The 25,578-nt window shown below is 35.7% G+C and overlaps 1 protein-coding gene across 14 annotated transcripts in view; it reads right to left on the bottom strand.

Moving 5' to 3' along the window:
• Window positions 1-25,578, bottom strand: part of ARB2A (ARB2 cotranscriptional regulator A) — a 500,239-nt gene that overhangs the window by 210,946 nt on the left and 263,715 nt on the right. For all 14 annotated transcript variants that reach the window (XM_054489438.2, XM_063665013.1, XM_063665003.1 and 11 more), the window contains one exon: window positions 4,290-4,409. In XM_054489438.2, coding sequence (XP_054345413.1) covers window positions 4,290-4,409 — 120 coding nt within the window. The remainder of the gene's footprint in view (window positions 1-4,289; window positions 4,410-25,578) is intronic.

Raw genomic sequence — 25,578 nt, forward strand, 5'->3', positions numbered from 1 at the left:
TATGTCCAAAACCGGTCCTCTATCAGCTGCTGAAGGGCAGCTTAGGCTGCCTGGAGGCCAGGGAGCCCAGCATGGAACAATGGCAGGAAAATAGAGTTCCCTTCATTCCTTAATTCACATGCAAGTGAGGTGCCAATCAAGTGCTGACAAGCATGGAGAAACCAAAATCAAAAGTGGGTAGCGATACACTTTCAAAAGGAGCTGTTTTCACACATTTCTAAGTGATTTTTTAATGATGGTTGTGAATATACTAATAATAACATGGAAAAGGAAATAAAAGTAATAAGAAAAACACAAAATTTGTATCAGTTGAGATGATTCAATAAACTAATGAAATATATTTACTAAAATTACTTAACATGTTTTACAAAAATATATGAGCACTCTTGTTTTGGCTAAGCAAAGAGATTTCCATTCAAATTGATATATTGAGCACTTGCAAACAGGGAAGGTAAGGTGCGCTGAGATCAATAACTGGGCATTGATAAAGCCTGTTAATTTCCAAATTAAATAAAAAATTTAAGGTTACTTGATTTGGCCAAACTGATCACCTGGAAAGATAAGAGCAAAACACTCTGAAATGGCCAACAATAAAAGCGATGAAATCACTTCATCATAGTAGCTGGAGAAAAAGATGATGAAGGTCAAAAACTGCATTGTTTTAAAATGACAGTTAATTTTCAAAAAATGAGCCTGAATTTTTTACAACTAGTATAAGGCAAAAGTAAGTTGCATTATTTGTAGATTTCTTTCCAGATGAATTTGGTAAATACATTCTAATTATGGTTAATAATTCTATTACATGTAAAGTAAAATTTGTAAGAAATTTCAGGCTTTGTAAATGATGGTTTAATAACTGTAACTTTACATATTGGCATTATTTTAAGTATACAGAAAAGATAACAGAGGCAGATATATTACTTTTAAAAGTTCATTATCAATTCATGAGATGAAACAGTTCTTTCCTTTTGTCTTTAATGACTAAATCCTACAATCAATAGGGTTGTCTTATCAAAATTTATTTTTACTAGGAACACAGAAAGTTCAGAGAATTGGAAATTTGAGTTGTTACCATATGGTGAGAGTAAAAGCAGTTAATAGCATATTTTTAATATCATGTTTCTTCTTCTTATAGATTTACTACCATAAAATGAATATTGGTTTTGAAAAAAATCTCTGATTATAAGATATTCTTCAGGATAAATTCAACATTTTAAGATAGGATATAATAGTAAATTATGTTCCCATTTTTCAAAAACAACAATTAGCAAAATATTAAAGCATAAGTAATGCATTTACTGGTGAAACTGTACTTGCTACAATTTACATTTAAAACAATTTTTTTTTGAAATTCATGACATAACGAAGAATGTGAACTTGTATGACAGTGGTAGAAAAACGATTTCCATGCATTCAAACATGATGCTACAAACTAAGACTGTTCCCTAAGAAATGCGTGTGTGTGTGTGTGTGATCTTTAATCAAAAGTAAAATTTTATGACAATTTAAATGACTGAAATCAAAAGGATTTACTGTCTGACATGTATAATGTACTACTGGGACAAAAAACCAAATTATAATTTAAGATTTATATATTAATCTTGACAATTTACTTGCTTGTAAAGTTAATATTAAAATTTTAAATGAAAGTAAAATAATTCATACAATACAGTTAATGTTGAAAAGTCCTAAAAAAATGCCTATTTGTCAACATTTTAACACCATGAGTTTTTAAATCTTTTGCTTTTGCCTAAAACTGAATAACATTTTTTTTCAGTTTTAGGCAAAAGCAAAGGATCTAAAAACATTTCAATGTTTAGTATTTCTTTAACAATACTATATTTTAGAAAGCCTTTCAAACAAAAACACAGTGGACCTAAACATATTAATCAAATTTGTCAAAAAATAATGTAAAATTCATCAGGGTACAATGTTATTTGCTTAAAGGAATCCATTGTATTAGGTCAGGAACCAGTCTTTATTCATTTGCCACCATCCGTATGCTTCCATTACATACCCCCAAATCAAAGTTGTTTCACAAAAAGTAGCAAAAAAAAAAAAAAAAAAAAAAACATAGAAGATGAGATAGTTGCCATTAATACTTTAGAACCTAAACAACGTATATTACATTAAATAGACTTCTCAGCCCTGGCGTTGCCTGACAGATATGTGATATGCCAGTGGTTATATTATATTCCTCCTCCCATGCATGTGCCTCCTGCAGAGATAGCAGACTACAGAAGCTGACCCTTACTGAGACCATCTTGTCTCTCTGACAAAGCTCCTTTTTAACTTCTTACTTACTGGTTACTTCCTGTGATGGAGAAAAACTTTAGCTCAGCTTGTGATAATTTCACAGGCCCTGAGGACCCTGACCCTAATAGCCTCAAGGTCAGAAGTCAAGTCTTGTTCTGAAACATCTGTGTGCTTTATATTAAAGTGGAACAAAAGTGGAGAAATATCCACCAGTGTGTGACAAGCAGGATGGGCAAAATAGGACTGACACACTGGTCATCTGTTAACTCTGGCATCTTCAGTTCATTGTAAAAACTGTCCAAAAGGCATGTAAATTTTAAGTTTGGTGTGTAAAGGCTTTCGTAAACTGTCTTAAAGTTAAAAAATGGGAATTTATGTTTTATAGAACTCTAAAATTTGATTAGCCTTGCAGACTTTCAGACATATTTTAAGTCACTCTACAAGAAATTTCATGCTTTAAGTAATTTAACAGCTTACAAAGAAAAAATAAGCTATATATAATCTATATCTATGGAGATATAGAGATATATATATCTCTATAGCTATATATCTATATCTGTAGGGATTGAAAGGAATTATTTGAAAAACAACATTCATATTTTAAAAAGTACATCATACTAGTGTGCTAAAGAGCTATCTTAAGATATCTATTATATATATATCAAAATAAATAAATTAATTCAGCATAGTTAAAATTAGTTGAAAATAATCCCTAAAAACTGAAATAAATTTAGAAAATAAATGATTTAACTTAACGATTTATGGATCTTAAGACAACAGAAGCACTTGTAGAGTTAGGTCAGCTAAAATATTCTCAGATGTCACTACCAGTTTTATAACTAAATCAAGTGGGTAAGCAATAAGACATAGGGAGGTTGAAAAGGTCACGGAAATATATTCAATTTCCACGTCAGAGAAAAACACGCCAAAGTCTAGAAACATAAAAATTAGGCAATCAGTATTGTGTCTCTGGTTTAATGTCCACTTAGATCTATTTGGATTTAAAATGATCAACTGCACTTTTATCAAATTAATTATTTTATGGTAGGATTGGTAACTTCCTGTAACATAAGAGATTATGGACAGGGAGGCATGAATTCTTCATTAATCCATTATTAGAATTGATTATATCACATTAACCATGCTGGCCCATGATTGTGATATTGTAATATTGCATCTAAAACAGACAGAATTCAAAAATTTGGTAATTTTTTTCTATCATGTACATATAATCTTAACTCCAAGAATCAAATTATTTTGAAATATGAAGATTTCTATGACCAAGCAATGCATTCTAGTTAGAAGCAGATTAATGGAAGCTTTCTTGTAGTTTTAATACTAATTATATAAAATTCTGATCAAGTATCAAGTCAAAGACTATCAAAATATTCTCAAGTATTCAAAATGTCAATTGAAATTTTAAACACTTTATAGATAACATAAGCCTCAATGGTATATACATAAAGCAGAAACAATAAATATCATGAAATGTACGGAAACTGGCACTATAATGTAGAAATTAAAAACTAATATGTAAATAAGGAACAGGCAAAAAGCTTTCTGGTTAGCACTAAAAAGCTCTGTCACCATAAAATAAATTAGTAGGCTGAGGCAGGCGGATCACGAGGTCAGGAGATTGAGACCATCCTGGCCAACATGGTGAAACCCCGTCTCTACTAAAAATATAAAAATTAGCTGAGCATGGTGGTGCATGCCTGTAATCCCAGCTACTTGGGAGGCTGAGGCAGGAGAATAGCCTGAACCAGGGAGTCAGAGGTTGCAGTGAGCTGAGACGGTGCCACTGCCCTCTAGCCTGGCAACAGAGACTCTGTCTCAAAAAATAATAATAATATTAATAAAATAAATAAGTAAATTAATAAACTATTTTCAAACATCATAAAATTATTTACTCAAAATATGTTATTTTCCTTCTTTATAACATAACTTAAAGACTATTGATACCAACAGAAAGAAAGGAGAGGGGATAAACCTACAAGGAGACTGGAACTACAAAGAGTGAAATAACCACTTACCAGTTCAACAAAAGCAAGTCCTCCATAGCTGTGAGCAACGAAAAACACATTCTCAGCAGCAGCCTGAGCTATGAAATGATCCCAAACATAGATTGCATGTTCTTCAGGAGAACCATTTTCCTATAAGGGAAACAAATGTTATATATTACATACTATATCTAATTATTATCACAGCAAACAACAATTAAATTATATGCTTGCATACACAGCATAGGAAATACAATGGTTATAGCTCATTCAAAATAAAAATAATATAAAAGAACTACATTGAAAATTCAAATTAGAGAATACGAGAGGACTTCAAAAAGTTTGTAAAAAAATAGAATTAAAAAATAAAAATTAAAAAAACACTTTATTTCTGAACATTTCATGAAGGTCAAGAAACTTTTGTAAGTGGTGATACATGCCTTTTAGTACACCCCTAAAGAACTCAGGGTCCTGGTAATTTAACCATGTCAATGCAGTCTTTTTTACATTATTAACTGAAGAAAAGTGGTGCCCTTCAACATTTTTTAAGATTATAAAACTAAAAGTCAGAAGGAGCCAAATCAGGACTGCAACGTGGATGCCTAATGATTTCCCAGAGAAACTCCTGCAAAATTACCCTTGTTTGATGAGAGGAATGAGAAGGATATTCTTGTGGTTGAGAAATCTCCGATGAAGCTTTCCCCCGCATTTTTCTGCTAAAACTTTCGCTAAATTTCTCAAAACACTTTCATAATAAACAGATGCTATTGTTCTTTGGCCCTCTAGAAAGTCAGTAAGCAAAATGCCTTGGGCATCCCTCCAAACTGTTGCCAGAACCTTTGATCTTGACCAGTCAGATTTTGTTTTGACTGGACCACTTCCATCTCTTGGTAGCCATTGCTTTGATTGTGCTTTGTCTTCAGGATTGTACTGGTAAAGCCATGTTTCATCTCCTGTTGTAATTCTTCAAAGAAATGTTTATTTTGATCCAAATTGTTAAAAATGTCCATTGAAATACCTGCTCTTGTCTGCAGCTGATCTGGGTGCAACAGTTTTGGTACACATTGAGTGCAAAGTTTTTTCACCTTAAATTTTTCAGTCAGAATTGTGTAGGTGGAATCAATTGAGATGTCTATATGTCAGCTACTGTTTCTGTTGTTCATCACTGATCTCATCAATTAGGGCACAAACAAGATAAATTTTTTTCTCCTAAATTGATGCAGATGGTCTGCTGCTATGAGCTTCATCTTCAACATCGTTCTGTCCCTTCTTCAAATGAGTTAGCCATTTGTAAACTACTGATTTGTTTGGGAGAATGTCCCCATAAACTTTTTGTAAAGCATCAATGATTTTACCATTCTTCCACCCAAGCTTCACTATAAATTTGATGCTTGTTCTTGCTTCAATTTTAGCAGAATTCATGTTGCTCTCACAGGTGCTCTTTTCAAACTGATGTCCTGTATTTCTTAGTGCCTTGAATGAGATCCTCTTCAGGCATGTCATAGCAAGTTAGTAAGAGTTTATTTTGGTGCAATAAAAATGATATCCATGCATGGATTTTTCATAATATGCATTTTCCATGAAGTTTTTGAAGGCTCTTCAAAAATCAGTAAGCACATTAGAATTATATAGCAGAAAGTTATACTGATCTTTTGATAAAACAATATAATACTAAAAAATTTATTTACATTCCCACAGTTAGATGTGAAAATATTTAATATATATATCTAAATTATTTTATTTATAAGATTTTAAGTATCTCTGTAAGCTAAAAATAAGGAAAAATGAATAATAAATATTTTCTGTTGAAATTATCAAAATATATATATATATACATTTTTTCTAAAAGCATTTTCTATACAGATTTCTGGAATTGGGAAAAAAACCTAAATATATAAACCTAGGCCTTTTACATTTTTCCTAACTTGCTAAACCCAAATAAATGTATGTCGCTTAAGTTGCAAAAGTTATGTAATAACTTCATTTTGCTGTTTATTTCTATGGCTGACATATTGTGGTTAAAGCCAAAACCTGGATAATGTGAAAAACAAAAACAAACTAAAATGTGAAATAATACTGATCAAAAAGCAAACTGAAGAACTGAAACCTCAAGAAAATGTTTTGTACAAATATTTCTTAGAAGCTTGAACACTAAAAGACTCATTTTCTAAGAATGTCATGGATATTAGACAATGCACACAATCTCATTTTCCTTTTTAGAAATTTTATAATAAATTATTAAGGTCCTCACATGCATGGCATCACTTGCCATCTAGAAGCTAGTTCTCTCTATGTCTATCTCTGTCCTAAATTTCTCTCCAGAGCCAGAAAGCCAACTATTTAATGGTCATTTCCTTCTGTATGTACCATAGACATGTCATACTCAACCAATCCAACACTGTAGTAAGAACCTCTACAAATCTGTCTAAGCTCCCCATATCCAGCTGAAATCTGAGAATCAACTTTTTTTTTCCTTTTAAAATGTTTTTTTAATTTTTTTTATTATACTTTAAGTTTTAGGGTACATGTGCACAACGTGCAGGTTTGTTACATATGTATACATGTGCCATGTTGGTGTGCTGCACCCAGTAACTCGTCATTTAACATTAGGTATATCTCCTAATGCTATCCCTACCCCCTCCCCCACCCCACAACAGGCCCCGGTGTGTGATATTCCCCTCCCTGTGTCCATGTGTTCTCGTTGCTCAATTCCAACCTATGAGTGAGAACATGTGGTGTTTGTTTTTTTGTCCTTGTGATAGTTTGCTGAGAATGATGGTTTCCAGCTTCATCCATGTCCCTACAAAGGACATGAACTCATCCTTTTTTATGGCTGCATAGTATTGCATGGTGTATATGTGCCACATTTTTTAAATCCAGTCTATCATTGTTGGACATTTGGCTTGGTTCCAAGTCTTTGCTATTGTGAATAGTGACGCAGTAAACATATGTGTGCATGTGTCTTTATTGCAGCATGATTTATAATCCTTTGGGTATATCCCCAGTAATGCGATGGCTGGGTCAAATGGTATTTCTAGTTCTAGATCCCTGAGGGATCACCAGACTGACTTCCACAATGGTTGAACTAGTTTACAGTCCCACCAACAGTGTAAAAGTGTTCCTATTTCTCCACATCCTCTCCAGCACCTGTTGTTTCCTGACTTTTTAATGATCACCATTTTAACTGGTGTAAGATGGTATCTCATTATGGTTTTGATTTGCATTTCTCTGATGGCCAGTGATGATGAGCATTTTTTCATGTGTTTTTTGGCTGCATAAATGTCTTCTTTTGAGAAGTGTCTGTTCATATCCTTTGCCCACTTATTGATGGGGTTGTTTGTTTTTTTCTTGTAAATTTGTTGGAGTTCATTGTAGATTCTGGATATTAGCCCTTTGTCAGATGAGTAGATTGCGAAAATTTTCTCCCATTCTGTAGGTTGCCTGTTCACTCTGATGGTAGTTTCTTTTGCTGTGCAGAAGCTCTTTAGTTTAATTAGATCCCATTTGTGAATTTTGGCTTTTGTTGCCATTGCTTTTGGTGTTTTAGACATGAAGTCCTTGCCCATGCCTATGTCCTGAATGGTACTGCCTAGGTTTTCTTCTAGGGCTTTTATGGTTTTAGGTCTAACATGTAAGTCTTTAATCCATCTGGAATTAATTTTTGTATAAGGTGTAAGGAAGGGATCCAGTTTCAGCTTTCTACTTATGGCTGGCCAGTTTTCCCAGCACCATTTACTAAATAGGGAATCCTTTCCCCATTGCTTCTTTTTGTCAGGTTTGTCAAAGATCAGACAGTTGTAGATATGTGGCATTATTTCTGAGGGTTCTGTTCTGTTCCATTGGTCTATATCTCTGTTTTGGTACCAGTACCATGCTGTTTTGGTTACTGTAGCCTTGTAGTATAGTTTGAAGTCAGGTAGTGTGATGCCTCCAGCTTTGTGCTTTCGGCTTAGGATTGTCTTAGCAAGGCGGGCTCTTTTTTGGTTCCATATGAACTTTAAAGTAGTTTTTTCCAGTTCTGTGAAGAAAGTCATTGGTAGCTTGATGGGGATGGCATCGAATCTATAAATTACCTTGGGCAGTATGGCCATTTTCACGATATTGATTCTTCCTACCCATGAGCATGGAATGTTCTTCCATTTGTTTGTATCCTCTTTTACTTCATTGAGCAGTGGTTTGCAGTTCTCCTTGAAGAGGTCCTTCACATCCCTTGTAAGTTGGATTCCTAGGTATTTTATTCTCTTTGAAGCAATTGTGAATGGGAGTTCACTCATGATTTGGCTCTCTGTCTGTTATTGGTGTATAAGAATGCTTGTGATTTTCATCTTTTATTTCTCTTTCTCCCAAATTCCTCATATAATCAGTCATTAAAATTCTATTGATCCTGCTACTGTCTCTCAAATCCATCTACTTTTCTTTCATTTCATCTGGTTTAGCTCAAGCCACCATCATTTCACAAGTGGATGACCACAACAATCTCTAGCCTAGCTTCAACAATCTCTAGCCTAGCCTAGTAGTGACCTGTTGGATTGACCATTTACATGTTTTAATTCTGTAGTGAGAATAACCTGTCAAGAATGCAAATATGATCATGTTGCCAAGTTACTCACTCCCTGCTTAGAATCCTCCAATTTTCTCATTGTCCTCAGAATTAAGTTCAAACTCCTATATTTATTTATTTTTTTATTTTTTGAGACGGAGTCCTGCTCTGTTGCCTGCATAGGCACAATCTTAGCTCGCTGCAACCTCTGCTTCCCAGGTTCACGCGATTTTCCTGCCTCAGCCTCCCAAGTAGCTGGGGTTACAGGTGCATGCCACCACGCCTGGCTAATTTTTGTATTTTCAGTAGAGATGGGGTTTCGCCATGTTGGCTTGGCTAGTCTTGAACTCCTGACCTTAGTTGATTTGCCCACTCCGGCCTCCCAAAGTGCTGGGATTACAGGCATGAGCCACTGCGCCTGGCCCTCAAACTCCTTAATATGACATTCAAGGCCGTTTATAAAGTTCAGACTCCTCAGTATGACATTCAAGGCCCTTTATGATCTAGCACTGTCTATTGAACTTTATCTTTCACCATTGCCCTACAAATACCTCGACCCCAAACACATCCCTTTTCCCCCTGAGAAGACACACAGAACAGTCTCTGCGTTCCAGTTGTAGGGAGCAACTTGAAGTAACCTAATTGTGTCATATTTTTCTTGCCTATGGGTTATTGCATTTGTCCAGATAGTGATCTTTGTGCTCTGCCTTTACTTCCCATACCGCCTTCTACTGCATACTCCCTACTTGTCTTCAGTACTGAAATGAGATATCATTTCTTTGGGAAAGTCGACCCTATTCTTCCCAAGGACTAGGTAATATCTTCTAACATCATCTTGTGCATGCTTCCTATTATTGCACTGAGGAGCTGTATTGTAATTACTAGTTAGATTATCAAATTTTTGACGCCAAGAACTATGTCTTCTTGTTCATTAAATCTTAGTGTAATAAATGAATAACAAAACCACAATGTTTATCTTCAGGCTGATTACCTACAACCTTGTAGTCATATATTAAAATACAAACATACTTCCAAAGTTATTTCTTAGTAACATAAATATGAAATTACCCACACAGAAGAATGAATACAACAATTGGAAGGAAAACCTTATAGGGATTTTAGGCTTTGATAATTTTTCATTAGTTTAAAAAGTAAGAAAATGGTTAACATAAAAATGAGGATAGTGGCTAACTTTAAGGAAGGGAATGAAGTTGTGACTAAGAAATTGACTTTCAGTGGCTGCCAGCGTTCCATTTCTTGTCTGCTTTGATAGTTACACAAGTGTGTTCTTTATAGTTATTATTTAAACTAACCATACATATTTAGCACTTTTCTGTAGACATATCTGGAATGACCATACAATTTGTTGTTCAAACTTTTGAGAGTGAAGAAAGATATTATCAGTAATTGTAGTGGAAAACAGGTCTAAATTGGAACTATACAGAAAAATACTGAACACATGATCACCCTAGTTATAGCTCACAATGAAAGAAATACGAAAACAAAATAGGAGAGTTACCAGAGTTTCCACCTATTGATGGTTGGCATAACTAACCATCTTAAATACCTGAGATGGTCCTAAATACTCCATATATGGACAGGATTACATATATGTGTGTATATATATGTGTGTGTGTGTACATATATATATACACACACACATGCATTAGATTACTCTGTCCCCATTAACCTCTGCACTGGAAGTGGACATGGAAGAATAAGTATGCCATGATCCTGGCCTTTAATAAGTTAGAGGTATTAACACATAAAGACTTCAGAAGCAGTAGTGTGTGAGGAGTATTACCTCCTCTGATCCTGTTGGACTGTCCTGAAACCAAGGTTGATGGGCCATTATAAATCCATACTATCTGACCTCAGTGAGGTTCTCCCTGCTGTCTTCTCAGTCACCAATTCTTCCTGTATACTGTTGGGATCCTATTTGTCTGATTCTTTCCATTCCCACCACTGTTTAGGTTTTCCTACAATAGACTTTAGTCTCAATTTTTCTAGTCCAGCAGTCCCCAACCTTTTTGACATCAGGAACCAGTTTTGTGGAAGACAGTTTTCCACAGACAGAGTGGAGAGGATGATTTTGGGATGATTCAGGTGGATTACCTTTATTGTGCACTTTATTTCTATTGTAATATATAATGACATAATTATACAACTAACCATAATTTAGAATCAGTGGGAGCTCTGAGCTTGTTTTCCTGCAACTAGGTGGTCCTATCTGGGGGTGATGAGAGACAGTGACAGATCATCAGGCATTAGATTCTCATAAGGAGTGCACAACCTAGATCCCTCACATGTGCAGTTCACAATAGGGTTCATGCTTTTATAAGAATCTAATACTGCAGCTGATTTGATAGGAGGTGGAGCTCAGGTGGTAATGCGAGCAGCTGTAAATACAGATGAAGCTTTGGCTTGCTTGCCTGCTGCTCACCTCCTGTTTAGCCCAGTTCCTAACAGGCCACACGGACTGGTACCAATCTGTGGCCCGGGGGTTGGGGAACCTTATTCCAGTCTTTCCCTTTACTCTGTTGCCAGATCAATCTTTTTGAAGCCTTGCTCTGATCGAGCCACTCCACTGCTAAAAAAAAAAGTCATTTACTGAAATGATTTTGCCTACAAAGTAACTGGAACTCTTTAGCCAACATCTTCTCTAAAACTATCTTTCTAGCTTTCCCTCTCACTATCTATTTCCAGGGACCTTATGCTCCAGGCAAATCTGGATTGCACATTAATAGTCTGAAAGCCCTAGACAAAACTCAGTCATGCAACTCAGTCTGTGATGAGACAGGCGATGCAGCCCAGATTACACAAAGCCTAAAAGCAAGGAGTAGTTCAGTAATCGACATATGTGAGATGATAAAGACTATAATACTCCTCAGGGTGGTAGCAGAGTGAATGGAAAGAAAGGGATAGAATGAATCATCATAAAAGAAAAATGAGCAAAATTTTGTGAGTCACAGGATTTGAGGGAAAGTGCCAGCCAGGCCCATCCATGACTAAAGGGAGCTAAGAACCAACAGTTGTTTCTACTGCTTACAGAGAATAGTACTATAGCTGAGTCTTTTCCTCCACAGTTGATGGAGATAATATCTGTTAATGGCCTGTCAGCAGTACGAAAGAGAAACTTCACATTTCCATGTGCTTCAAGTACTTAAATATCTTCAGCTTGACTAAGGTCAAGCTGAAATTACAGATTTTAGCTTTAGACTTTTAAACCAAACATTCTAAAAAGTGAGACCCAACTGAAAAATGTCTACAATATCCACAAGGGGGTCTTTTATAGGCTCAACTAAACCATCAAACTCATGAGACTATTTTGGGCCACACTTGATATCCATTGACTAAAAAAGATATAGAAAAGGAATCAACCTTGCTAGCAGGGCAGCACCAGACACTACTTTTTAGTGGGAGCCTTGCAGCAGTCTTTGTGGCAACCCCCAAAACCTCCAAGGATTTACTATCTTTGGAATATGGCATGTTAACTTAGGAGTGAGGGAATCAGGCTCACCTTGAGCAGATGCAGGAGTTATCCTGGCTTAAAAATCTTATACCCCACAGAAGCCAATATCTTTGCAATAACTCCATAGGTATGGCTTTCAGGATCCCATCCCATAAGAGACATGCTCAATTCTAAGAGTCACTACTCTTAGGGAAGATCAAAGCTATGGTATACCATGTTCTGATTACTACTAATTCTGATGGAATTTACCAATTAGGGGTCATTTTCTACCACAGGCAATATTGTCTAGCGACCATCCACTTAAGAGTGAATGCTATGATGTGCTGCCCAGAATCCCTTCAGTTATAAGTCATTCATTTCCTTAGCTGTGGGAGTGCTGGTCTTAGCTGAGGCACTCTCTAGAAATTGCCCTTAGCCAAAAAGCAACCTTGCTCAAGGTTACAGTCCTACCCCTGGTCACTTGCCTATGGCAGAACATCTTTGAAAAGTCATCTCAGACCCAGAGACTACCATGGGGTTAGCTGAGGGCTTTGTTGTGACTACATTGCAGTTCAACTCCTGTCCAATTCTACTTTTTTTTACTCCCCTACAAGTGCTGATCCCAAGAGGACTCCTCAACAATCTTCCTGCATGTAAACTTCCATTTCAAAATTTATTATCTGGGAAACTCAACCTAACACACCACTATATCAAGCTTCCAGGGGGAAAAGCCAGAAAGTCAACTGAAGGTCAGAATGCAGAAATGGAACTAGTTATTTACTACAATGTCTTACAAGAAATATATGTAAAGTATTTATAACTATTTACATGTATTATTATCATGCCTATGTTTAAAACAACTGCGAAATATTGGTGGCTCAGGATTACCTGCCAGCTCTACCATCAGCCATGGTAGCTTAATTTGAATCCTATACCATTTCATTGGTTCTTCTCTACTCTATTTGTTTAATGTCAAGTCGCTTTTCCTTCCTTCTAGAATATAACCAACTTGAAAATAGATTATCTTTTTAATTCAAACTGTAAATACAAGGCATGCTACAGGCATTCAACAATAATTAACAATGCTAATGTTATTGGCAATGATACTGTGGACAAAATATTTTGGAGTACATTTCAAAAATGAAAACAAATGAGTATTTAAACTTCATTTCAGGAATCCAGCTTCTAATAATCTGGAATGTGGCAAAAGATTGGTGGTCAAAGATATTCATCACTGTCTCATTTATAAAAGCAAAACTTTGGATAAAGCGTTAAGTATCCAATAATGAAAATATAAATAATAGTTTATCTGTTGAATGAAATATTATGTAGCTATTCTATGAGTTTATAATACATGCAGCTTATCTGATATGTGGTGTAATTTTTATCATATAAAAAAAAGCCTGAAAAAGACTTTTCAAAAGAATAAATCAAATAAAACACTAAAAGCAGTTGAGCTGTCTATTGATGGTTGGAATATGAGTAGTTTTCTATTTTTAGTTTCTTCACACTTTTCTGAATGGCCAGAATTTCTACAAAGTACATGCTTTTTATACTAAACAAGTAAACAACAGGAAAATCAGAAATACTACTTAGTAATTACTGATGTTTTCTTAGGGTGAATTAGCATCTGAGCAGGGTTTTTACACCTTCGAATCTTTTTAAAAATAATTTTAACTTTTATTTGAGATTCAGAGGGTACATGTGCAAGTTTGATACATGAGTATATTGTATAGTGCTGAGGTTTGAGATATGAATGATCCCATCATCCAGGTAGTGAGTGTAGTATTCAACAGTTAGTATTTTAACCCTTGCTCCCTACTTCTCTCCCACCTTTGGTAGTCCCTAATGTCTTTGTTGCCATCTTCACATCCATGAGTAAACAATGTTTAGCTCCCATTTGACACAAAAACATGCGTACACCAAATATATCGTCTGAAACCACTGAGCATTTCTAACCAGCAAATGAGAAAGGTTGTTTCAAATAGGTTTAAGGGTAAGAAGAAGAAAGAGTAATAAGTGATAGTTGAACGTTTGCTACTAACTGAAGAAATGGGAAAAACAGAAAAATTAGAAGAGCACATGTAGCACCTAGTGCAAGACCATAAGTATTGTTATGAGCAACTTAAGGGCCGTGCCATATTCAAAGCACAATAACTGCCAAGCACGACAGTGACACTGGGTCATTTCAAGAAGGCTAATGATGTTATATGAACTCGATTTCTGAAAGACTAGTGACACACAATTAAATAGTTTTATTCAAAATATTACTTTAAAGAACAAAATATAAGGGAGATAAGCCTTAGTTATAAAAAACTCAACTTTCATATGTGTTACTTCCCAAGGCTTTCACAAAATTTAGGCTTTTTACTATATACAGTGTTTAAGAAAGTTAGATTCCCATCATTTTTGGATTTAACAAATTCTGCCAAATATTTGCAGCCTTCTACAAATGTTAAACATAGAAATTAATAAACTTAGAGTAGTTTTAAATATATATGTATATATATTTCTGGAATATTACATTACTAATAATACATACTAAAATCCCAATTTTATAAATGTGGTGATGCTATTCCAAGGCAAATTTGTGTCATTCCAACCCACAGTCCACATTGTGTCTACAATCATTATATATTTATATATTGTGACTACAATCCAGAGAGTGTATATTATCAGCAGTGTATTTTGAGACTAAACAGATTCAATAGGAAAGGCTTTCTAATATGCTTCAATTACAGGAATGCAAATATACTAAATCTATTCCACAGGTTTCCCCATGAATTTCACATTAGAGTGCATTTTGTATTGAGCAACTTGATTTACACTGGATTTTAGAATATGCTAACGTACAAAGTGCATGAAAAGAACTAAATCCATTAATTAGTATTTGCTGGTGGCAGAGTGCATAGGATATTTACACCAGAATTCTGCTACATTCAGAATACAGGTGGAATTTGCTAATGTACTCTTGCCATCATTAATCCTTAAACGCCAAACAGAAGTGATGCAGTAACCAAAGCCTTATCAACTATGCCAGATTCTACTACCTAGGCATTGCAAGGTCTGCATTTATGATGGACTACCTGAGCTGATAGCACATGGAATTATCTAAACAACATTTGCATATTTGCGTAATTATTTTCTAAGGTTAATTAGCTCCTGTAATGCATTTCGCCCTTTGAGACTGCTTAGTGACAGGTTCACATATTTTCTGAACCATTGCCAAATTTGACAGATTTTTCTTCAGCTAACCTGTCGCTACAAAGTTATAAAAAGTAAGTACTCCTATAATATACACTTTAAACTTATAATTGATTTTAGAAAAAGTAAACTGAAAATTTAATGGATATAAAGGTTTTTTAAATGTCCAATTTTAAAGTCAAAAATTCAAGGTTTTTTACTTCATATAAATCTTTCCGTGATTATACTGGTAAGCCTATCTATTAACAAAATATCTTTTAATAATCAAATCTAACCTTTGTGACTTCAGCACATACCTATGTCACTAATTTCAGTTATGTCCACATAAATATGTATATAAGTATATATGTGTACATACACACACACACACACACACTTCACACTCTACAAGCTGCCCTTAGTATTGCCACTGATTTGCTATTTACATTGGTGATATCAACTGGAGAAATTACACTAATATAAAATCTACACCTGTTTTATGACAAAATTCACAAAATGAAATCGTTTCTTCTAAAAAGTTAAGGCTTTCCACTGAGAAAAGTATGGCTCAATAAAATCCAAATGGAAGGTAGATAGTCTAGTCTGCTGGATGGAGGATGCAAAAATGTAAGTTACCATCTTGTACTCAACCAATCCACAAGGAAAAGATGAAAGAAAATTTTTTTTTTTCCTTTTTGACGGAGTCTCGCTCTGTCGCCCAGGCTGGAGTGCAGTGGCACAATCTCTGCTCACTGCAAACCCCGCCTCCCAGGTTCGCGCCATTCTCCTGCCTCAGCCTCCCGAGTAGCTGGGACCACAGGCAACCCCCACCACGCCCGGCTAATTTTTTGTTTTTAGTAGAGACGGGGTTTCACCTTGTTAGCCAGGATGGTCTCGATCTCCTGACCTCATGATCCACCCGCCTTGGCCTCCCAAAGTGCTAGGATTACAGGCGTGAGCCACCGCGCTGGGCCGAAAGAAAATTCTTATTTTCAGCAACTGGCCAGTGGAGTATCCTTCCAGAAGAAATGGAACACAGGTATGGCTCTAATCCAGAAAGACACACAAGGAAATTTTATGCTTTAGCTTTAAAGCTTTAAACTTTTGGATCATTTTGTTATTTAACTCTTTTGTATATTAACTGAGTATAAATTGTGCATTTATATAGAACAAAACATTTAAAAGAACAGTTATATGTAAAACATATTTTACATTGTCACATGAGATGTAATTTTATTTTATCCAATGAAATAATTTAGATTAAAATGTTTTCTTCATTTTGGCATATTTTAAATGTATGCTCTTTTACAAATTGTATGCATTTGTATTTAATGATGATTAAAGTACTAGGTGTATACTAGATGCATAAAAGTAAAAGTATAACATGCATACACTAAAAACATATTCAAAATTGAAGGACATTATTCAGTCCCAAAATGTTAAATTGAACCATATAAGTTACCAGTATTAGAAATTTTGGACCTTGAAAAACGGCAATTTCACAAGATTCAACTTTAAACATAATGAAAATAGACAAAAAAAAGTCTATAAGCTGGAGATATCTTGAGACTATCAATTTGTTTCTACCTTTTAGGTGTCAAGATATTATTGGCAGCACTCAATCTTTTTTTATTTTAGGTTTAGAGACACATGCAAAAGATTGTTATATAGGTAAACTGTGTGTTGTGGGGTTTGGTGTACAGATTATTTAGTCACCTAGGCAGTAAGTATAGTACCCAATAGGTATGTTTAAAAATCTTCTCCCTCCTCCCACTCCACCCTCAAGTAGGCCCTTTTTGTGTCCACTTGTTCTCATTGTTTAGCTCTCACTTATAGGTGAGAACATACGGTATTTGGTTTTCTGTTCCTGCATTAGTTTGCTCCAGATAATGATCTCTAGCTCCATCCATGTTGCTGCAAAGGACATGATCTCATTCTTTTTCAATGGCTGTGTAGTATTCCATGGTGTATATGTGCCAAATTTTCCTTCTGCAGTATACCACTGATGAGCATTTAGATTGATTCCACATCTTTGCTACTGCAACAAATAGTGCTGCAATGAACAAACAAATACATGTGTCTTTATAGTAGAATGATTTATATATCCAATATACCCAAAGGAATATAATACATTCCACCATAAAAATAAATCCCACTAGATTGCTGGGTCGAATGGCAATTCTAAGTTTTTTTGAGAAATCACACTGCTTTCCAGAAAGGCTGAACTAATTTGCACCCCCACCAACAGTGTATAAGTGTTCCCTTTTCTCCCCAATCTCACCAGCATCTGTTATTTTTTGACTTTTTAATAAAGGCCATTCTGGCTGCTGTGAGATGGCATCTCAGAGTGGTTTTGACTTTGATTTCTCTGATGATTACTGATGCTGTATATTTTTTCATATGCTTGTTGGCCACATGTATGGCTTCTTTTGAAAAGTGTTCATGTACTCTGCCCACATTTTAATGGGGATGTTTGTTTTTTGCTTATAAATTTGTTTAAGTTCCTTACAGATTTTGGATATTAAACCTTTGTCAGATGCATAGTAAGCAAATATTTTTCCTATTCTATAGATTGTCTGTTTACTCTGTTGATAGTTTCTTTTGCTGTGCAGAGATCTTTAGTTTGATTAGGTCCCACTTGTCAATTTTTGTTTTTGTTGTGATTGCTTTTGGTGTCTTTGTCTTGAAATCTTTGCCAGGTCCTATGTCCAGGATGGTATATCCTAGGTTTTCCTGAAGGGTTTTTATAGTTTTAAGTTTTACATTTAAGTCTTTAATCCATCTTAAATTGATCTGTGTATATGATGTCTGTCCAATTTCAATCTTCTGCATATGGCTAGCTAGTTATCCCAGCACCATTTATTGAATAGGTAGTCCTTTCCCCATTGCTTGTTTCTGTAGGCTTTGTAGAAGATCAGACAGTTGTAGTTGTGTGGCATTATTTCTGGGCTCTCTATTCTATTCCATTGGTATATGTATCTGTTTTTGTATCAATACCATGCTGTTTTGGTTACTATAGCCTTGCAGTAGAGTTTGAAGTGGTAATGTGATACCTCCACCTTTGTTCTCTTTGCTTATGAGTGCCTTGGCTATTCAGGCCCTGTTTTGGTTCCATGTGAATTTTTTAAAATAGTTTTTTTTCTGTGACAGGGCAAGACTCTGTCTCAAAAAAAAGTTTTTTCTAATTCTGTGAAGAATGTCATTGGTCATTTGATAGGAATAGCATTGAATCTGTAAATTGCTTTGGGCAGTATGGACATTTTAATGACATTGATTCTTCCTATCCATGAGTAAGCAATGTTTTTCCATCTGTTTGAGTCATCTTTGATTTCTTTGATCAGTGTATTGTAATTCTCATTGTGGAGACCTTTTACTTCCCTGGTTAGTCGTATTCTTAGATATTTTATTCTTTTTTGTGGCAATTGTGAATAGGACTGTGTTCCTGATTTGGCTCTCAGCTTGACTGTTGTTTGGTGTATAGAAATGTTACTTGTGTTTGTACATTGATTTTATATTCTGAAACTTTGCAGACATTGTTTATCAGATCAAGGAGCTTTTGGGCAGAAACTATGGGGTGGTATAGAATCATGTCATCTGCACACAGGGATAGTTTGACTTCCTCCCTTCCTATTTGGGTGTCTTTTATTTCCTTCTCTTGCCTGATTACTCTGGCCAGGACTTCCAATACTACATTGAATAGGAGTGGTGAGAGAGAGCATCCCTGTCATGTTCCAGTTTTCAAGGGGAATGCTTCCAGCTTTTGCCCATTCAGTATTATGTTGGCTGTGGGTTTGTCATAGATGGCTCCAATTATTTTGAAGTATGTTCCTTCAATGCCTAGTTTATTGAGGATTTTTAACATGAAAAATGTTGAATTTTATTGAAAGCCTTTTCCGCATCTATTAAGGTAAGCATGTGGTTTTGTCTGTAGTTTCATGTGATTAATCACATCCGTTGATTTGCATATGTTGAACCACTCTTATGTTCTAGGGATGATGCCTACTTAATTGTGGTGGATTAGCTTTTTGATGTGCTGCTGCATTTGGTTTGCTAGTTGAGGATTTTTGCATCTATGTTCATTAAGGATATTGGCTTGAATTTTTCTTTTTGTTGTGTCTCTGCCAGGTTTTGGTATCAGGATGATGCTGGCCTTATAGAATGGGTTAGGGTAAAGTCCTTCCTCATCAATTTTTTTGGAACAGTTTAGGAACGGTAGCAGCTCTTCTTATACACCTGATATAATTTGGCTGTAGATCATTCTGGTCCTGGGCTTTTTTTTGGTTGATAGGCTTTTTACTACTGATTCAATTTTGGAACTCATTATTGGTCTGTTCGGGGATTCAATTTCTTCCTGGTTCAGTCTTGGGAGGTTGTATATGTCCAGGAATTTATCCATTTCTTCCAGGTTTGCTAGTTTGTGTGCATACAGGTGTTCATAGTAGTCTCTGATAGTGTTTTGTGTTTTTGTGGGGTTGAGGGTAATATCCCCTCTATCATTTCTGATTATATTTATTTGGATCTTCTCTCCTATTTTCATTATCAGGCTAACTAGCAGTCTATGTTATTAATTTTTTCACAAAACCAATTCTATGATTCATTGATCATTTGTATGGTTTTTCACGTCTCAATTTCCTTCAGTTCAGCTCTGATTTTGGTTATTGCTTGTCTTCTTTGAGGTTGATTTGCTCCTGCTTCTCTAGTACCTCGAGGTTATGTTAATTTGATATCTTTTTAACTTTTTGATGTGGGTATTTAGTGCTATAAAATTCCCTCTTCACACCGCCTTAGCAGTGTCCCAGAAATTCAGGTATGTTGTATCTTTGTTCTCACTAGTTTCAAAGAATTTCTTGATTTCTGACAGCACTCAATCTTGAAGACAGATTCAAGGCTACATTACTGGTCAATATGGCTACATTAATAAAATTATAAATGGTTATGCACAGAAGACATCTGTAGTGAATATAGCTGACAAACAATAAGTATTCAGAACCATATTAAAATATTTGAATTTAGCAGATATTTCACATTTACCATGTCCAAAAGTAAACTCTGAATTCGATTCCCAACACCACAATATCTATTCTTTCCCAACTTGTTAAGTGGTATCTCCACCCACCTGTTTTTTTCAAGCCAAAAATCTGGAAGTCACCCTTGACATCTTCCTCTTTTTCTATCACCCATATGTATCCAATTTAACTTATCCTTTGACATATTTCTAGAATTCATAAACTTATCTCTACTTCTATTCTTACTACCCTAAGGCAACGCTATCGCCATCTCTTGTCTTGGACACTAGACACTTGAACTGGCTACATGCTTTCTCTCATTTGGTCTTTACATTAGATTTTATGATGCAGATACTCTGAATATAGCAATTTACAGAGATTAATTAACTAATTAATTTGCTCAAGGTCATAAAACCAGTGTGATTGCAAGCCAGTCTGTGTGGTTCTAGTGTTTGAACTTCTATGCTATACTAACTATCCTTTTAAATCATATGTATTAAAGACTAAACAAGTAATTATGGCCCATTATTTACAGACAGGGTGACAAATACTTTGTGATTCCGCCATACTGCCACAAAATGGGTGTGACCTAAAATAGGAGGCATATAGAACTGGTAGGATTCTTAGATTCCAAAACTGGGCTCCACTGTGCTCCTGGGAATGTCCATCAAAGTAAACATTGATGATCCTACTCACTTTAATAAAATTTAGGTCTTTTCTTTTAGTGTAATCTACAATGCAAGCATAATAATGTTAACTGAAAATGCCTCTGCAGCACATACTGTGACATGCACTGATCTTGAAACAGTCAACTCTCCTTATCTGTGGGTTCTGCATTAGCGGATTCAACCAACCAATGATCAAAAATATTTTTGAAAATATTTTAGAAAAAGAAAGAATGGTAGCATATATACCCAACATGTCCAGACTTTATTTTCTTGTTATCATTCCTTAAATAATACAGTATTAACAACTATTTACATAGCATTTACAATATATTAGGTAGTAAAGTAACCCAGAGATGATTTAAAGTCTATGGGAGGATGTGTATAGGCTACATGCAAATACGATGCCATTTTATATAAGTGACTTGAGCATCCGTGGATTTTGGTATCTGAGGGGTGAAGAGGGGGGCTGTCCTGAAACCAGTTCCCTATGGATACTGAAGGACAATTATTTATGTCATTTAATCCTGTGAATTAGGTACCATTATTATCCCCATAATCAGATGAGCAGGTAAAGAATGATTAGGAAACTAATTATTTGGCAGAGCCAGAATTCAAACCTAGGTAGCCTGAGTTCATATGTGTAATCTTAATCACTTTATATAACCCTGTTAAAACACATTTAATATTCTTCTCTCCATGCAGGCATAATGAGTATTGCTATTCTTTATAGTAATGAATAAAACAGCAAGAGGCCATTAAGACAAAGGGACGCGAGTGTTGCTTATGTATCTAACAGTATTGTGGGCCAGGTGGACATGAAAAAAGACCTTCTCTGTGAAATGAAGGAGTCTGTTTTCTGAAAGTTCAATGTGTCGTTTTCCTTCAATAGCTTCCGACATCATATAAGAGAGGCACTGAACCTAGCTTAAAACCTATTATTAATTTTCTGCCATTTATTAATCTAAAACAAAAAATACAGCTAAGAAAAAGAAGCTAGACACAAAAGACTACATGCAATATGTTTCAATTGTTAGGAAATTCTAGAAAAGCCAAGACTATAATGTTAGAATGCAAGTCAGTGGTCAGCAAGGTCAGGAAATGGGAGGAAGAGATTGGCTGCAAAGGGGCACACGAGGAAACTTTTTGGGGGTGATGGAAGTAACGGGTTAGAAAACAATGAGCTGCAAGCTGCCTGCCTGTTTTTGTAAATAACATTTCACTGGAACACAGTCATGTATACTTGTTTATATATCATCTATGGTTGCTTTCACCTCGCAACAGTAGAGCTGAGCAATTGGGACAGAGTCAGTCTGGCCTACCAGTCTAAAGTAGTTTAAGAAAAAGTTTGTTGATCCTTTATCTAAATACTTATGATCTCAGTTCCAGCATAGGATGGCAGATTCAAGATCCGTATCTGACTGGATTATCTCCACAAACCCCCTAAAACTATAGTAAAAGTTTTTTTTAATATAGACATAAATCAGCAAAGACTAGAACAAGGAAGGAAAAAAATGACAACGTTTTGGAAGAGAGAGCAGATAGAAGAGTGGTAACTAATTTAGCACATCTGACAAAGTCCAATCTCAAGCTGGCAGTGGGAAAGCTGAGAACCAACTCCATTTACACTGCAGAATCCTCCAAAGCATAGGGATAGGATTCCAGGTATCTCTGGGATTGAAGGAGAGTGGCACGTACATGCTAAAATAAGGCTGTTTGAGAAATATTTTCCCATCTTCCATTCCATGTGCTTGGCAAATGTCTTTGCACATCCTGACAGGAGAGGTTTTGAAATGGGGATATCAGAAACAGTTGGCATCAGCTTCAGACGAAGAAACAGAGATAAAGTGACCATATGCAAACTGAATGTGGAATGTAGTTACCTATCCCACTCTCATCACCACCATCCCCCAAACCCCCAGGCCTTCATCCCTTCTAAACTTCCCAACTGTTGGCAGTCAGACCCTTAGTCTTCAGGCAAAAGACTGGAAGACTTCTTTGGAAAATCAAATCAGGCTAAATAAGACAAAAAGTTCTAAAGATATAGATGGGTGGGAGTGGGCATGGGGGAAAGTTCCTAACAAATAGACTACTCAGATTAATTATAGTAAAGCTCAAACATAGTTAAGTCCCACCCAGATGCTTAGAGATTCCAATTACTTTTTAATCCCTACTGATAAATATGAATAGACTGCCAAACATTATTAGACATATGGAAAATGCCTATAAATACAAAATATAGAGTCCTGAATAAATAGACACTTGAAAGAAACGGAAACTTTGCAGACAGAGAAAAATTTCAAACACATTTTCATTATTATCTTCAGAGATACTAGTACATGCATAAAACTAGAACAAGGGTACTTTTTTTTTTTTTTTTGAGACAGGGTCTCACTCTGTCACCCGGGCTGGTGTGCAGTGGCGTGATCACAACTCGCTGCGAAGCCTTGACCTCCCGGGCTCAAGTGATCCTCCAGCCTTAGCCGCCTGAGTAGCTGGGACTACAGACATGTGCCACCATGCCCCACCATGCCTGGCTAATTTTCAACTGTTTTGTAGAGAGAGGGTCTCACTATGTTACCCAGGCTGGACAAGGGTACTATTAAAAAGAAATATTTGAAGAATAAAAAGAGCTCTTTCAAATTAAAAGCAAAACAGCAGAAGTGAAAAATTCAACAGAAGGGTTAAATGATTAAGTTAAAGAAATCTCCCAGAAGAATATATGAAAAATAGGCGAGAAAAGTAATAAACAAGATAAGTCTAGCAGATCCATCATCCAAAAAGCAAAGTTGTATAATGAGAAAACAGAAAAAATAGAAGGCAGGAAATTATCAACAAAATAAGTTTTCCAGGACATTTGCTGATAGATTAAAGTGACTAACTACCCAGTATAATGAATGAAATATATATGTATAGAAAGGTACATCACTGCAAAATTTAGAACCCAGGAACAAAGAGAAGATACCACAAGTTTTAAGAAAGAAAAATAAAATTTTAGGATTCAGAACAATTTCGGACTTTTCAATAGCAACAGAGGAAGCAAGATGAGGATTAAAAAAAAAAAAAACAAAAAAAAAAAACTCTAAAATTCAAAAGCCCAAGCCAGGCATGTGACTCACGCCTGTAATTCCAGCACTTTGGGAGGCCCAGGCAAGTGGATTGCTTGAACTCAGGAGTTCAAGACCAGCCTGGCCAACATGGTGAAATCTCATCTGTACTAACAATACAAAAATTAGCCAGGTGTGGTGGTGCATGCCTGTAGTTTCAGCTATTTGGGAGGCTGAGGTAGGAGGATCATTTGAGTCCAGGAGGTGGAGGCTGCAGTGAGCTGAGATGGGACCACTGCACTCCAGCCTGGGGGAGAGTGAGACTCCATCTCAAAAGAAAAAAAAAATCAAAAGGAAAATAATTTCTAAATTTAGAATTCTATACCCAGCCAAAATATCACAAAATATAAATGTAACATAAATGCAGAAAGTAAAAAAATTTGTATCTCGTTCCCTTCTTCTAAAGAAACAACTGGGAGGTATGGACATTTAAAATAAGAAATAAATCAAGAAAGAGGAAGACATGAAGTTTGGGAAACAAGAGAAATAACCTAAGAGAGTAACAGAAGAATAAAGAAAATGCTAAGATGACAGCTGGACACCACATACAGCAGTTAACCAGAAAAGGTGATACTAGTGTGATTCAAAAGATAGATATGCTGAGAGTTGTTATCACCAAGACCCTCACTACAACTACATCATCATTTAAGACATAATTACCTAATGAGCGAGACCTGGATTTATATTTGCATTTGGCTTTTCCTAACCACATACTGTTGAGATTCGTGTTGCCCATTCATGCTTTGCTGCAGTATCAGCTGAGGACGTTTATTACAACTTATGAAAATGTTGTGTTTTCACTAAACTAGGAGGTACAGGTAGACCATGGAAAGCTTAGAAACAGAAAATACAGAGCAGAAAACTCCCTCTAGCCATATTTCTGATGATTTCGCCTTCCAGATGCTCCAACTATGAAAACCTGTTTTTCAAAACTACATTGTCCACTGATATCCCTATAAGGGGGATCTTGTAAGTGCTTCGGGAATTTTAAGTCAGATCATGATCCATAGTATCTATTTAGCTTATCTTCAACTAGGAGTTTTCATCTAATAGTAGAAATATTTTTCTTTCCTTATACTACCAGGTCTGTGCTCGCTGCTTAATGTGTCATAATAAACAACATGCTATTTAGGGGTACATATAGTAACATACAGGCTCCAGGGGTTAAGATATGAATCTTTGGAGCCATTATTCTCCCTACCACAACAACCTAGCAAGAACCCTGGGAGAAGGTCCCAAAGTGTTGCCAGGAATTTTCTTAGAAGCTTGAAGAAAGTAATGGCCTATACTAAGTGAAGATCTCAGCTGTCATTCATCAGAGAGTATCTGTCACAGAAGAGGCAGTAAAAAACCAAGAAGGCAGAATGACT

This window comes from Pongo pygmaeus, chromosome 4 (assembly GCF_028885625.2).
Source record: "Pongo pygmaeus isolate AG05252 chromosome 4, NHGRI_mPonPyg2-v2.0_pri, whole genome shotgun sequence".
Taxonomy (NCBI): Eukaryota; Metazoa; Chordata; class Mammalia; order Primates; family Hominidae; genus Pongo; species Pongo pygmaeus.